Here is a 16,609-nt window from a genome sequence, read left to right as displayed (position 1 = left end):
TTTCAGAGGATAGTGCAATGATAAATAGCTCACGTATTGGCTATTTCCTTTGTACAAGTCACTGTTGTCATCACATTACATATATTTTCTTATTCAACTCTCATACCAACCCTCTGAGGTAGGTACTGTTATCAACTTCATTTTACAGATGAGGAAACTGAGGCACAAAAAGGTAAAGTGACTTGTCTTTGGATGCACAGCTAAGAAGGGAGGGCACCAGGAATCCAGCCCAAGCATTCCCACTTCAGAGCCCACTGCATTACCTACTTTGCCATGACAGCAGATTTTTTTCATGGCAGTGAATTGCAAGGGTAAGAAGCTTGGAGAGTGGGGCCAGTTAAAAGACAGAAAAAAAGAATAATGGCAGTGAAAATAGAAAGTGAAAAAAGATAAAATGCAAAGTATGAATGGGAAATTGACAGGCATTAAATGGAGGGTGACTGAAATGACCAGTCTGAGTGACAAAGGAAATGGTACCGTATGGTATTTAGACAGTCATGTTGAAAATTGGCAGTCCCAAAATAGCATCCTAGGCTAAGTGGTCTGACAATAAAGTCTCTTTTCACTGACAGCAATGAACCACCCACATTGGGAAAAATATGGAAAAGGAGACTTTCCTGCCCCCATAGTTTATGAATTTTTGAGTAACTAATGAATTTCATTTCTCAGAGTTTTATCATCTTATTGAATTTGTTGATTTACAGGTTGTTCTCCCAAACTGTAAGGGTACAAGAACAGGGACTTTGTATGCCCCCGGACTAGGTTTGGCAGTCAGTCATTAGATTTTTGTAGACCTACCATGTATCTGTTTTTTGTCCTCAAAACAAAAAATAAAACTGGCTAAATCTCTGACTCAATAAAATGTTAAAGATATTCTAGGGAAAATTGTTTAGTACTAAGGGGCCTATAAAAATAAGTAGTAAATATTGCCCCTGGGTCCAGGGTAGGATGGCTTCTGAGAGGAAGTATTTTTGTTGTGTCTCGAAAATCAAGATAAAGTGAGTGGGAAGACAAGACAGGAAGGTATGTGGATGTTGTTTAGTGTGAAGGAAACAGAGCTTAGAAATGTAAGCATACTCTACCTATGAGGTCAAGACTGAAATAATTGGAGAAAGACATAAAACCTGAAAAGGAGGAGCCAGACATTTCTATTTGGATGGAATCATTTAAGCAAAATCATACTTGCTTAAATTAGTCTGGATTAGTATTTAGGAGCTACAAGCCTGGAAAATACCCTTCATTTATTTACATTTTTAGACATTCTCAATCCTTTATCTAGAAATCCTTGGGTGTAGACATTACTAGGCTGCCCACACTTCGTTCCTGTCTTCAGAGCAGGCACAGGCAAGTGCAGGCTGCCCTCTGCACATTTCTGTATGAACTTGCCAATTACTCACACACCTGAGCATTCCCCAAGTGCTGGGCCTTCTTAATGTGTCACATTCCATTTACAGTAACTCACTGACACCCTTATCAAGAGAGTCTGAGGCCTTTGGAGGGAATCTAATGGTATTCTTTATTGCAGACAAGAATGTGTTCCCTGAAAATACTCAGTGACTCACAAGTTTTTCTGATTCAAAATGACCTTCCCTTACAATTAGTACTTTTCTTTTTTTGTTTCCACACAGGAAATGACAATCCTGTACCTGAAACTTCCTCTAGAAGGAAGTGCTACTGAATCTGGTCTAAAACTTAAAACAAAAATGGGTGCCCTTAACTATAGTAATGTATAAGTGATTTGAGGGGAAAGGATGGTTAAATATTAGATTGTCTAAAAGAAAGGAAGGAAGGAAAGAGAGGAGGGAGGGAGGGAGAAAGGAAAAAAGGGAGGGAAGGAAAGAAGGGAGGGAAGAAAGAAGGAAAGAAGGGATGAAGGAAGGATGGAGGGAAGGAAGGAAGGGAGGCAAAAATGTTTCTTCAGGCCTGAATAGAAAGACAGTAATTTCAGACGCAGATGTGTACTGGGGAATGTGATCATGACATCGCTCTGGAAGAACTGTCACTGAACCTTTGAAAAGGTTGAATCTGGGTTACAGAGAGAATGCATAAATTTCTACACATGCACTGGACGAACAGAGAACACCAGTATATACAAAATGCCTGTTTGGGCCAAATCAGCTTTATATTTAGTATTTCTAATATTTTTCTGACAGTGACTTCAAAATATCTAATGACAACAAGCATGGCCCCATGAAATTAATGCTATACATGCCCTTAATAATGTTATGAAATCATCATGTATTAAACTCAGTGATTTCCAACAATTAGAGCATTACCCATATTGCTTTATTTTTCTAACAGTGCCTCTCTCTCAAGCCAATATGCCCAGATATATGTCTCTTATAAATTCTGTATAATGCAGACTTTTTTTTTATAATAGAGAAGAATTAAATGTAATATTGCTTTGAGAATTTCAATGCATTTCTTTACATAATAAAAACTGCCCTTGGGTTAAGGAAAAGCAGGTCTGGAGTTAACATCATGTAGCACACAGTCCTAGAGTAAAATCCAGCCATCCACTCCAATCTGGCCTGTTTCTCACAGTTTCAAGTGTGTCATTTCAAAGGCCTCTACTTGGGATTCAGCCCTGCAAGCTGAGGACCAAAGGGCAGAATCCACTGGACTTGAGCCCCCTTATTTCATTATCTTTGTAAACTCTTACTAAAGTTATTGTGCTATGAGAGTTTGTGATTTAAACACAATAAACAAAGCAAAAAAAAGGAAAACTTTTCCAAGGTTTACATCGTCCAATGACTTCTCAAACAATTGTATGATAAATTTCTGTTCAAAAAGAGAATAGGATTATTTGAACACACTGGATTACCTCAACCAGATTCCTATCAGGGGTCGCAAACCAGATCAGACTCTTAGAATCGTGTGGAATGGGTGCTATGCTGACAAAGTGGCTAAAAAAATGGACTAAAAAATACGTTATGGGATGCAAGTTGCTGAAACAAGAAGCAGCTAAATGTAAATACTGGCTGACATGTTCAACATTCACAACTATTTACAGAGCACCTCTTTGGTGCCTGACTTTGTTCTAGATGCTTCAAATGCACTTCTGAACAGAGTATGTATATGAGACATTGGTCCTCCTTGAGCTTATTTTCTTTCATGCGATGACAGATTGAGGAGTAAATGACACTGTATGTTAGAAGCTAAGTGCCATGGAAAAAAAAATAAGACAAGGAATGGGGATAAAGAATGTCTGTTTGCTGTTATGGGAAGGAGGAGAAGAGATATTCAGAGGGAAGGAGACATTTGAGTAAAGATTTAAAGTATGTGAGGGAGTAAGGCATGTGAAGATAGAGGGGACAAGCATTCAAATAGAGGGAACAGCAGATGCAAAGATCCTGAGGCAGAAAAAGGCCTGGGCTGTTTCCAGGGAGCAACAAGGAAACTGGTGTTGCGGAGTGAGATGGGAATTGAGTCAGAAAGATGAAGAGGGTAGGGTGGATCCTATCAGCTGCATGAGCTTTTATTCTCAGTGAGACAGGTAGTAACTGGAAAGTTATGAGCAGAGAAGTTACATTATCCAATTTAACTTTTAATAGGATCACTCCAGCTCATGTGGTACATTTTTTTTATTAAGGAACTAGTCAGAATTAAAATGTTCTAGTTTTCAAAAATGGCGTATGTGCAGTTCATGTAATTCACTTGTGAAAATGTTATGTGCTTTCTAGGTGTTGAGTGCATATTGACTTGCTTTTTTGCTAAATGTAGCAAAAAACAGTTGTAAATGTGTACTTGTTTCTTCCCCTTTAATGCCACTCACCTGTCACATAACTGGAAGTATTTTTTTCCCTAATGGATATAATATTACAACTCTCAATAATGCTCTTGGCTCTGTGGAAGCCTACTCTAAATTTTCTTGCACGTATTCTGTGTTCAGTCCTGCCTCTGCCCATCCACCCTTACTGCTCATCCAGATTGGAACATCATCTGTAACTCCTTCCCACCAGCCCTTCGAAGTCAGTTCAGTTGCTATAAAGCCTTCACTGATCATTTCCGTTGCTACTAACCCCTTCTCCAAAACCCTCACCCTCAGAATATGCCTCACTGAGTTTTGGCATGTAATTGTGCATTGTACTACGTTTTTAAACAATTTCATGTGTTTGCTTTTTCTATGTAACCAGGGATCTCCTGGAAAACTGGGTGCATGTCTGTATTTCCACAGGTCTAAGCTCACAATAGGTGCTCAATAAGTAACTGATGGTTGGTTGTTTAACCCTTCAACCCATTTCTGTCAATATATCTGTCACAGTGAGACTATGCTATTCAAATCTGGTATTCAATGAAGGAATGTCACTGGGAAGCCTGAGGGAATGGGTGAGGGTAGAGCAAGCCAGGTGAGGGAGTCCCTCTAGTTTCACCTTGGATTCATGGCACCAGTGTTGCTGTTCCCTTTCCCAGGTGCTGAATAGCTTACACATGCTTCTTTGCTATCCCATGAAATGAAAGAGCAGTTGATTTATGTGTCTCTTCATCTACTATAACTTTAATTTTTGTTTTGCCTCCCTGTTTCTTTGTCACACTGCATTTTTTTTTGGTAGCATCCATCACAGACACGGAAAGCTTTTGTGTTAAAAGACATTTTTATCATATATTTTAACATATTATAGTCCACCACAATAAACAATTAATCAGTTGGTAGTAGGAAATAATTAAATGCTTCATTTTGGAGTTCCTAAGCATGAAAGACACACAGTCAACATAAAGCAATATGTGTAAAAATGTGTGTGTAGGATCAATGCATCTAAGTAATAGAGAATATATTTTCCAATCTAGTCCTGGCCAGGTATATATCAATTTGAGTTTCAAAGAAAACAGAAACTTGCTATTTCAATCATGAGCGATCTGAAATTGGTTTTGTAGATGGATGTCAAGGGTCAGTAGTAGAAATAGTGATTGAAGATGCATTTGTCAAGGTTCTTTACAACTTTTTGTTATCAGAAACAACCATTTGTTGTCATTGAGATGTTTTGCTTTCATTAAAACCAGTAGTGATTATACATGGAAACAAGTGTACTATTGAATTTTACACCTTACATTGCTTTGTAGTGATGGAAGTCAATTTACCTCGGAGTTCTCTTCAAATGAGAAGTAATTTTGTAGTCTATACAAAAAGCTAACTCCTAAGATAGCCACCTGGACCCAGAGAGCATACTAAAATCAAGCATATCACTTGAATGGGGCTAAAATGACCAACTTGATCTTCTGCCTCTATAAACAGGCATTTATCTACTACTGAAATAATAAGGGAAACAGGCAAGACAGATGGAAGAAAACTCATTTAGATCCTGTAGTGCATGCCAGAACACGCATATGTGGGCCAGTTTCTTGTTTAAGGAATATGATATTTGCTGATAATAAAATTCAGCTTCTTAGTCCATTAACATTTAATGTTTGAATTTTAGTGAATAAGTGTTGGGGAAAATTATTTTTAGATGTCAGTGTTTCATTTCTAATAAAATCAATGGATGATTTGCATGTATTATTCAAAGGAAGAAGGATTTCTGTTATTTCTGTATTAACTCATAAAAAGCTTATAAAGGATTATTGGGTTTTTAAAAAATATTGTGATTAAAAATAATCACAGCCGTCTTTTCCCATATTACCTGACTAATAATCTTTGCTGTATACTTCAGGCATGAACTTCTAGAAGAAGCTCGGAGAAAGGGATTACCTTTTGCGCAGTGGGATGGGCCCACTGTAGTCGCGTGGTTAGAGGTAAGAGAGTTAAACCAGAAGGCTCTTAATCCAATCACTGCTAACTTGATAGTATTTTTAGAGACAAGTAAAGACCGGTTCCTGACATCCTAGTTTTCCAATAGTCTTGAATAACTTATAAAGAGAATATTTGCTTCATCTAGGGACCGATGGGCATTCTTGTGATTTTACTCTGATGTTTTCTTGCGATTGTGGCAGAAGGAAGCAGGCTGTGAGATAAAAGAAAGTTTTGGTAAATTCTATCTTCTTCATATCTAGAGTAAATCAAGAAACGGTTTTTGAGTGATACTTCTGTTGTTGCAAGAAAACATGTGTCCCAGTACATCAGTCCAGAGCCCTTCCTCATCAGCAGGTTAACAGAGAAGAGGCATCTCCATATATTGAACACTCTGTCTTATCCAAGATATTGCTGCCGTTCCTTTGCTTGTAGTATAATTCCTGAACCTAGTTCTTTAAGACTAGGGGCCAGCTAGATTTAGACATTTGGAGCTATGCAGAAGAAGATGCATTCCCTTATTCCCTTCTGTGTCTAGACTGAATGTTTTAATGAAACAAAAATTACATTCAGCATTTCCTGCATAACACAAGGGTCTGGAAAAGTGAGTTCATACTTGATCAGCTTGGAGGCAGCAGGAGCAGACCAGGACAGTGAACGAAGTACATATTTGACCACGAAGGGCCCCTTCATACCACTTATCAATAGTTTTCACTGCCCCTTCCATTCAGTTCTCTAGTGCGGGCTGTTGGTAGCTGCTAGGATATGCTGATGTCAAGGCAAAGAAGAATACAGTCAGCCCTCCCTATCCATGGGTTCCCCATCATGGATTCAACCAAACACGTTCAATCCGAGACAGAATCCGAGGATGATGAGCCTGTGTATACCGAGGCCCAACAGTAAGGGACTTGAGCATCTGCGGATTTTGGTATGGGGTGTCCTGGAGCCAATTTCCTGAGGGTACCAAGGGACTGACTGTATGAACTTTTCTTGCTTGGCAGAGGCAATTAAAACCCATTGTTTTAAAAGGTTTGGGATTATAAAGTTGTCCACCTTCATTATCATATCACATCCAGAGCTAATGAATTAATCAATAAGGAACAATCAAAACTCACTTGAGTGTAAAAAATAATAATATACAGATAAATATAACAACATGCTGCATTTTTTTCTTGGACTGAGTGAAAGAAGGCTGTGTCTTGCTTTATTTTATTCTTTTGTATCAGTCAGGGAATTTTTAGCTTATTAGTGATCAGAGCTGCTTCTTCCAAATATTTCTTTCAACTTACTATATTTTAAAAGTCAATTATAAGACAAAATGCTTAAGAAAGCCCACCTCAAAACTGAGAGCAAAAAAAAAAAAAAAAAAACTGAGAGCAATTCTTTGTTCAGTTTCACTCCAGTAAAATGAGCTGCAGTTTGACAGAGAGTTAACTGCTGTTTTGGCAAGTGATGAACAAATCCTTTATATATTAAAAAAAAAACAAAAACAGATTTACTGACATTAAGGGGCTAGGAAATGACAGGCAGTGAAGTTTGTGCTAATTAGAACTATCCTGAGCATGCAGAAATTGCTCATAATGTGCTCCGTAAAGTGACTTTATAAAATGACTTTATGCAGTGACTCCACAACTATTTACAGAGCACCTCTTTGGCACCTGACTTTGTTCTAGATGCTTCAAATGCACCTCTGAACAGAGTATGTATATGAAACATTGGTCCTCCTTGAGCTTATTTTCTTTCATGCGATGACAGATTGAGGAGTAAATGACACTGTATGTTAGAAGCTAAGTGCCATGGAAAAAAAAATAAGGCAAGGAATGGGGATAAAGAATGTCTGCTTGCTGTTCTGGGAAGGAGGGGAAGAGACATTCAGAGGGAAGGAGACATTTGAGTAAAGATTTAAAGTATGTGAGAGAGTAAGGCATGTGAAGATAGAGGGGACAAGCATTCAAATAGAGGGAGCAGCAGATGCAAAGGTCCTGAGGCAGAAAAAGGCCTGGGCTGTTTCCAGGGAACAACAAGGAAACCAGTGTTGCATAATAAGTGAAATTATACAATGGAATAAACAAGATGAATGAAGTGGGTGATCCAGTGAATGAGGGCTCTTAACTTTCACCTCCTTTAGTATCTCCTTCAGTGCACAGCCCGCTAAGAGTGATGTGAACAAATAAGTCTGATGCTTCACACACCATTTATCGACACCAGAAACTTTGTAGAAGTCTAATCAGGGATGACCTTGGTAACCATGTATTGGCAAGCATTTGGGTAATGTTAACCAGTGTGGAAATCCAAATATCTTAGCATAGAGGAGATGAAAAGAGGTGACAATCTTTAGGGTCCAGTGAAGGTATATTTAGATGTTTAGTTATTTTGAACAACTTGAGTTTACAAACTATGAAGTCAAGTCCCATCTTCTGTCATAGCTAATCATGTCTGTCAAGGCAAGGTCAATTCCTTTGCCTAACCTGTAGGAGATACTATATTCAGTCATGCACTGTACCTATATCCCCTCTCTCCTTCTCTTATCTCAGTCAGGCCACATTGACTGAAAGATTTGACTTTTTGTGTTTCCTCTACAGAGGCAAGCAACCCTTTAATATGGCAGAATTTTTTAATTAAAAAAAAATCAGTGTTACCTATTATCATGTAACAAATTATCCCAACACTTAGCATTTATTTTCCTCCTGGCTTCTGTAGGTCAGGAATCTGGACATGGTTTAGCTACCGCCTCTGTTCAAAGTCTCTCACAAGGCTGCAAGCAAGGTGTCAGCCAGGACAGCAGTCATCTCAAGGCTTGACTTGGGGAAATCCAATTCCAAGCTGACTCAGTTCCTTGCTAGCTGTTGGCCAGAGACATCTGTTCCTTTCCATGTGGGCATCTCAAAGGACAACTCACAGCCCTGCAGCTGGCTTTCCCCAGAGCGAGAGCTCGGAGAAGACAGAGGGGGAGAGGACTGGCAGGAATGAAGCCACAGTCTTTTCATAACCTAATCTGGAAAGTCAGATCCCATCACTTTTATCATAGTCTTTTCATTACAATAAGTCACCAGGTCCAGCCCAAACTCAGAGGAAGAGGACAAGGGCAGGAATGTCAGGAAGTGAGATCATTGGGAGCCATCTTAGAAGCTGCGTAACACCAAGCCTTAGAAATAATAAAGCCGAATCCCTTCCATTTTACAAGTGGGGAAAATAAGGCTGAGGTTTAGAGGACTTGACTTGCCAATGACAAGGAAGGAATGAGAGCCCAAGCCTTCTGATTCTTGATCCAGAGCTCTTGGCATTGTATACTGATGATTTATAGGTTTTCTTCTCTTACTCTCTCACTTTTTCTCACTCTCATGCTCTCTCCTTTTACTCAATCTGTTCATATCAACAAATAAAATCAACAACAACAACAAAAAAAATCAGTATTTTGGCTGTTTAAAACCAAGATTTAAACTGCTCATTTGCATGTGCCTGTTTCTTACTCATAGCTAATGATGGAGGAGGGGTGGGCAGTATTGGAAAGAATATTCCTTATTTAAGTGTATGTAATTCAGATGCTACAACACAGTGCATTCACCCTGTGCTGCAGATAATATGCCAGGCATTATGCTGTGCTCATTGCACTACCAATTCAATTGTCTTTCCAGAGCCTCACAGCAAAGCTGAAGAATCACAATCCCTAATTTCTAAAGCAATATTCATTTTGTAACTCTCTTTAGCTAATGTTTTCCAGATGTTTATAATGTTAGCCTCTTCCATTAGCCCAGCATTTCATTCTCCAAAAAGTATTTTCATATTTAGCATCTAATTGCGTTCATACACCTATAGGTAGAGAGATTGGAAATGTGGATTAGCCACATTAAAGCCTTTGATCAAAGGCACTCAGAATTCCAAAGGAGAGTTATAAACTGAAGTCGTTTATTAAACAAATGTTAATTGAGCCTTTACCAAACGCAGCTTGTAGCTGTTCTTGTCCTTAAACTCAAGAGGAGATTTGGTGAGGTGCAGCCATTATATGTATCCCTAATAATATAAATTAGTTGTTAAATTGCAGACCCTGAAGTCTACATTTCCAACCTTTGTTTCCATTACTGCCTAACTGGTTTTTTTGAATAAATTATTTAATGTCTTTGTGCATCTGTCTCTTCTGGGGAAAAAATAATAGCATCTCTTTCATGGGGTGTGGTAATAAATGAGTTCATACAAGTAAGATACTTAAAATAATGTCTAGCGCATAGACATTGTTAATGGTTAGCTATTATTATAACCTGGGTATGTATTTTTCCCTATCTAACAGCTCTGGTTGGGAATGCCTGCTTGGTATGTGGCAGCCTGCCGAGCCAATGTGAAGAGCGGTGCCATTATGTCTGCTTTATCAGACACTGAGATCCAGAGAGAAATTGGAATCAGCAATCCTCTGCATCGCTTAAAGCTCCGATTAGCAATCCAGGAGATGGTTTCCCTAACCAGTCCTTCAGCTCCTCCAACATCCAGAACTGTGAGTCCATTTGTGCTCCTTCCCTCTCCCAGTGCTGGGTGAATAGCAGCACCTCCAAGTCCACAGAGCAAAACTGTGGCAGCACACATTTCAATGTCAGCATGAATTATTCTGAGGAGATTTAGCTTGCTCTCCATTAACCTTGCTGCTACTTTTAATAGGTTTTCAACTGAGGAGCTGTGATTCCTATCAGACTTGAAGCCTGCAACCAAGATAGACTTTTGAGCTAGCCTCTAGACTAAAGTTTAGATTTTTCTCCCAAGCAACAAGACCAAGAGTTTACTCTTTTTCAGAATTTTTCTTTTTAATGTAATCCAGCATCTCAGGAGATGAGCAATAGGGCATTAGTACTTTTTGAAGATGTAATGCTAGACTCACTACTTCTTAAGCAGTTTTCATAATTATGAAATTACCTTAGTATTTAATGTTTTATAAATATCAAGTGGATTATCTTCCTTCAAAACCTGTTTGCCTTTTATTTATAAATCCCTATTTCTCTCATACTTTCATCCCTATCTTAATATTAGGAAAGAACAAAATATCTAAAAAAAGGCATGCCAGATGACAAATTCAAACAGAGGAAAAACTCCCAAATAATATTCATTCTTTCTTTAGTCCTTTCCCAAATTATATCTTTTACTGATAAAGGATATGGTTTCTGTTGTTAAATGGATTTTTCTGGTCCCATGTCTTATGCAAAATAATAAAATATGGAAGAATGAGGTAAGTTTGAATAGTGGGCAAAAGATAGAAAAGTGATATTACTTTATTTCAGTTTTCAGGCACAAAGCTAACTTGAGTATAAATTTTTACACATGGTCTTAAATACAGACCATAAATTAGAGAAATTTGCTTCATTTTTTTTTTTTTTTTTGCGGTATGCGGGCCTCTCATTGTTGTGGCCTCTCCCTTTGCGGAGCACAGGCTCCGGACGCCCAGGCTCAGCGGCCATGGCTCACGGGCCCAGCCGCTCTGTGGCATGTGGGATCTTCCCAGACTGGGGCACGAACCCGTGTCCCCTGCATCGGCAGGCGGACTCTCAACCACTGCGCCACCAGGGAAGCCCCCCCTTTTTATTACATATATTCTTGTATTCCTTCCCAGTGCACTAGATTCCAATGCTAGAAATACAAGGTCAAATCACCATTTGACCAATCACCATTTGACCAAGATCACCATTCTTCTCCAACTCATCCTTCATCTAATGATTCCTGCATGTTCTTCCTCTAAAGAGTTTTCACTAAGCCCCAAAGTCTGGGTTTTCTTCCCTTCCTGAGTTACTACTCCGTATACTTATAAAAGCTATTTTATAATTTTCTCTTCTTGATTCATCCCACACTAGGCCAAGCAAGTATATTATCAGGTTTTCCATAGTCCCCAGGCCTTCACTCAGTGCCTGGCAAATTGTAAATAGTCAGTAAATATGCATCTTAAAATGATGATTGTACAAGTCACTCTACTCACCATTATAGAGGATATGAGATATGTATGCCCTGATTACAGAGAGGGCAATCAAACTAAGAAAAGGAAGATATGTTCACCAGCAGGTTTAGTAGAAGATGACATAGTTTAATTCCTTAATGTGAGATAGAAGCAGAGTGCCGTGGAATTCAAAGGAAGGAGAAATCACTTCTGGTTGAATAAGGCTTCAAAGAGGAATTAACATTTGAAAGACAGGTAATATATTGTTAATTAATTATTAAAATTATTAATACTTTCACTATTAACTTTTTGATAGAGACCTTTTCATTCTATTTCTTTCTCATTTTATAAAATTGAATTATTTTCACATAACATTTTATTTTGTACTTTTAAAACTTAGTAATATAGCAGGAATATTTCCTCCATTTTATTAAGTATGCAATTGTAATATTTTTAATTGCAGCATAGCTCCTTAATGGAAATGCTGTAATTTATTTAACCAAGTCCCTAATATTGGACATTTTGCTTACTTAACAATTTTCTTTGTATTTTTAGTACCATAGTGGATAAGCAAGTAGTTATATTATTGCATTAACTGAACTGTAGTAATTTCCATAGCAATATTTGTATACAGGGCATTTATATTCTTATTACTTTTGAACCTTAATTGTCAAATTGTATTGTATAGTCCTTTTTTTCCTTTGTCAATGTTAATGATTACATTGCTTAAATTTACATTTTAGAAATTACTAGTAAAGTTAAATTTTTTCATATGCTTATTTATTTTAGCATTTAAATAAATTACCTATTCATAACCTTTTTCATTTTTCTATAGGATTATAGGAATATTCATTTTTTTACTAATGTGTAAAAGCTCTTTATTCACAGAAGACATATGCCCTTTGCTAAATATTGATGCAAGTTTCATAAGAGATAAGTTGTCTCTATTTGCTTTAAAAATAATCTACTGAGTGCTTTTTATTTCTTTTATTTCATCTACATGGAAGCATTTACTTGTTTCTAATATAGTTCAAATATGATTTGCTTTGCAAAAAAACTACACGTGAATTTCTAGGAATTAATCCACTGCATAAAGTGAAGCTGAAAACATTTTAAAGTCATCACCTAAAATTATATACTAGGATTCACACTTTGAAAATTCAAAAGGAGTTGGTTTGTTTTTTTTATTTTTTGTTTTTTTTAAGAAATGTTATCATGTCTTCTAGAACACTGCACATAGTTCTGATCCTACAAGATTTTCCATGTGTTTAGGTTTGGGTTTGGTTTCTAAGAAAGATGTATCATTGTTCATTCACTCAAGTTCTAAGAGGAAAAAACAAGATACTTAGATTTTTTCTTTTTAAACTGAACAGAACTCTCCCTCCTTTTCTGTCTAGACGAAATGGGCTAACATTAGAAAATTCTAATGTTTACATTTATTATTATTATATTATTTACATTTATTATATCTTTGGGCCAGCCCTAATCTTCCAGCTTTCTGTTTCCTCTTCCTAAGCTACAGTTACTGTAGAAGGCCTCTTACAAAATAGAATAGAGATGGAGATATCTATCAGGTAATTGAAATATTTGGTTAAAGAGGTGTGTCATAAAGAATAAATAAATACTTTAAATATTTTATCTTAAGTAAAAATATATAAATGTTCAGGCATTTGCAAATTTAGATGAAACCCTAGGACTTTTCTTTGAGTATAATTCCAATGCCTGGAGTTTCACATTATGTTTATTTGATAACTTCATCCATTAAACATCTTCAATTTTTAAAATTTGAGTTTCTTTTTAAAGTGATAACTTGAAGATACTTGAAAAGCTATGTGAGCACAGAATTCTCCTGGAAATTTACAAATTCTTCCCCAGACTTTGCTGAAGTTGTATCTCACTGACAATGTGCTTTAAGATTTACCTTTATCTGGTCTTTCCAAATAATTCAACTTAGTGTTCATACATAAGCCAAGTTTATTTAATTTTGGCTCTATGTAATATTTATTTAAATTGCCTTATTTTTTAAAAAGTGCAGTGGAAGTAGACAGGTTTGGGAACAAATATAAATGATCTTTAGTAAACATAGAATTCAGCAAATTTGAGCAGACACGTAAGGCATAAGATAGGCTTCAGCACAATGTACGGGGAAAATAGCATTTATTAAACTAAAGATTTACTTGGGTAGAGATCGTTTAATGAAAATTCTAGTGAAATTGTAGTAACAGCCAACATCAGTGGAGTACTTACTAAGTGTCAGTCCCTGTTCTAAGTGTTCTACATGCAATAACTCATTTGAGCCTCAGGACAATGCTATGAGATGGGTACTTTTTTGACATCTATTTTACAAATGGGAAAAACTGATGAACAGAGAGGTTAAATGACTTGTCTAAGGTCACACCCCAGGTTGTTTTGCCCCATAGTCTATGCTCCTAACAAGTGTACTCTCCTGCTTCTTGAACTCTACCAGTTTTCCTTCTTCTTTGCAACATTCTTCCAGTCTACTTTGGTTCCACTTTTCATTATTACTAACCTCCTAAGCCTCAACCTTTAATATAAATAAGGTGAAATATAATTGTGTAAAACTAGTCTTATTATAATGAGAAATATTTCTCTTCTTATGGTGAGACATATCAATTCAGATAAGGGAAAAATGTGGATCTAGGCCATTTTGAAAGTGAAAAGTAAATTTCAAATTAATTTAGTTTGTAATTCAATTATAAAATAAAAAATTCTTCAAAATGACTTATGTAGTAACAGAAGTTACTTCTAGCTAGATAAAGTTTAGGATTATTCTGAGGTCTGGCTGGTTTACTTATTTTGTATTTCTGACAGCAAGAGAATTATTTTCCTCCAATTAATTTTCATGAGTTATCCCTTAAACTCATTTTTTCCTTAAACTCATTTTAATATTAATTTTTATATCATAATTCTGTCCTAAATGATTTAATTAGTTAAGTGCTTTAATTCTCAACATCCTTTAGGAATTTTCCTACTAGATCTCATTTGATAATACTATCTGAATACTCTACTCCATCTGGACTAAAGTGAGGCCAGCAAGGCACCTCAAATAAAATTGAATGAGGCACTCACTGTCAGTACCGACCCTGCACTTGCATGATCCTGAAAGTGAGTGCTTCTTTAAATGTAGCCCCCTTGACACCTCACCTACCTCATCCTAGTCCCAGCCCTGTATCAGAATATATTACATCATAATTTTAAATTATTTGTATTTTTTCTAGTATGAGTATGCACTTTTAGTCTACTTAATGGATGTAGATTCTAAAATTTAGAGAGGTTTAGGAAATGTCCTGGGTAGTTACTGAGAAGTGGCACTGCTAGAACTCAAGCCTCTTGATTATAATTTGGTAAATTTCCAGATAGTTAAAATTTTAGAAATCACTTGCTAGACTCAAATGGTATTCGCCACAAAAAAAAAAGAAAAGAAGAAGAAGAAAAAAAGTCTACTGGTTTGCATTCTCCAGCTCAGATACTGGGGGTAGCAGCGTGGACTGATGTAAATGATTTTCAGCGGCTCTCAGAAAACCACAACCAAATTATATGATACTTGTCCTTTATGCTTTTCCAAGCTACTTTTTGCATTGTCTTTATCCTTGGACCCAAGGCACCAGAGTCCCTTGGTTGCTCAAAGCATCCCACTCTAGCTATTCTCTAAGATGTGCTCAGACACACACATGCTCTGAAACACTCATGCTCTAAAGCACCCTTTTATGACTTACCCTGTTGAAAGTTCCATCTTTTAAACTGGTGGTAAAAAGAAATAAATCTGAATAATTGACTTACTACACATGGGTTTGCTTATAAAATAAACTTGTTAAAACCTCAACTAATGCCTAACTGATTGGGTTGTTTAGAAGTCATTTTATGGATTACTTTACAAGACTCTAGAGCAGGCAGTGCTTCTCAGAAGTAAAACTGCAGAGCATAAGTGAACAGCTAACTTACAACTTCAGAAAGTTTCGTAACCATATTTTAGAAAATTGCCCTGGATATATACTCATGTTGCATGTAAAGATACAGATAAAGCCATAGCTTGCAGAGTCCTACTCACCCCAGAATATGGTGATAGACTGGCAAATATAGACTTTAACCTGTGAAAGAGATTATACATGTATGTATTCTAGTATGAAATAATACTGGTCAAGTTTCTTATAGAAGGAGGGAGATCTTCATTGTTTGGATTCACAATCAAGGTTGAATCCTTAGAAATCATTGTAAAACAATCTGGCTTAAATGAATTTCCTCTCAGGTAACCATCACTGAAGCTCACGTTAAACAGTATAGCCACTCAGGCAAAACACTGTTGTCACTGGGTGTAAAGGGAATGTGACAGATGATTGCAAAATTATTTTTAGCATAGTACACGGCTCAAAAATTCAGTAAAAGCAATTTCTGCCAAATGATTTAATGATTCATATATTCATACACAACTTTCTCTTTATAATGAGCACCATTCCTGGAACCTAGGGATAGAAGGGAGGGGCATTTAATGACATGGATGGCTGCTGTATTCTCAGTATATTTTACAGATGTGCATGGTTTTATCTTTTAGGAAAAAATTCATATATGCTCAAAATTCCAAAATGGTAGGAGAATGAGAATTCTTTACATATATATGATGCTTATCCTTTGAGATTTTATGCCCATATGATTTATTATAAATATTTACTACTCAAATCTGTTTTGTTACACAACTATATATATGAGTAACTCTCTTATACATGAGATTTATCTTATGTCAAATTATATTCATCAATTTAGTTTATATGTAGTTATTTTAAAAATTATATTAAATTACATTATTTATGATAGAAAATAAGTCAACATGGTACTATGTGTTGGTAGAAAAGGCAAGAGAGAATTATGGTGATGACTTACGTCGGGGTATCAACTTTGCTACTTCCAATTCTTTGAAACTAGACCCCTTCCAAAACAAGTAACAAGCAATACATAAGATT

General features: G+C 36.6%; 1 protein-coding gene across 13 annotated transcripts in view; it reads left to right on the top strand.

Moving 5' to 3' along the window:
- The window catches only part of PPFIA2 (PTPRF interacting protein alpha 2), a gene marked incomplete at both ends in the record, with an annotated part of 468,557 nt that overhangs the window by 425,644 nt on the left and 26,304 nt on the right, over positions 1–16,609 (top strand). For all 13 annotated transcript variants that reach the window (XM_082667019.1, XM_082667016.1, XM_082667015.1 and 10 more), the window contains 2 exons: positions 5,649–5,730; positions 10,011–10,211. In XM_082667019.1, the coding sequence (XP_082523145.1) occupies positions 5,649–5,730; positions 10,011–10,211 (283 nt within the window). The remainder of the gene's footprint in view (positions 1–5,648; positions 5,731–10,010; positions 10,212–16,609) is intronic.

This window comes from Grampus griseus (assembly GCF_964374135.1).
Source record: "Grampus griseus genome assembly, chromosome: 11".
NCBI classification, from domain to species: domain Eukaryota; kingdom Metazoa; phylum Chordata; class Mammalia; order Artiodactyla; family Delphinidae; genus Grampus; species Grampus griseus.
Note: the sequence above shows the minus strand (reverse complement) of the source record. Positions and strands in the feature narration are given on the sequence as shown.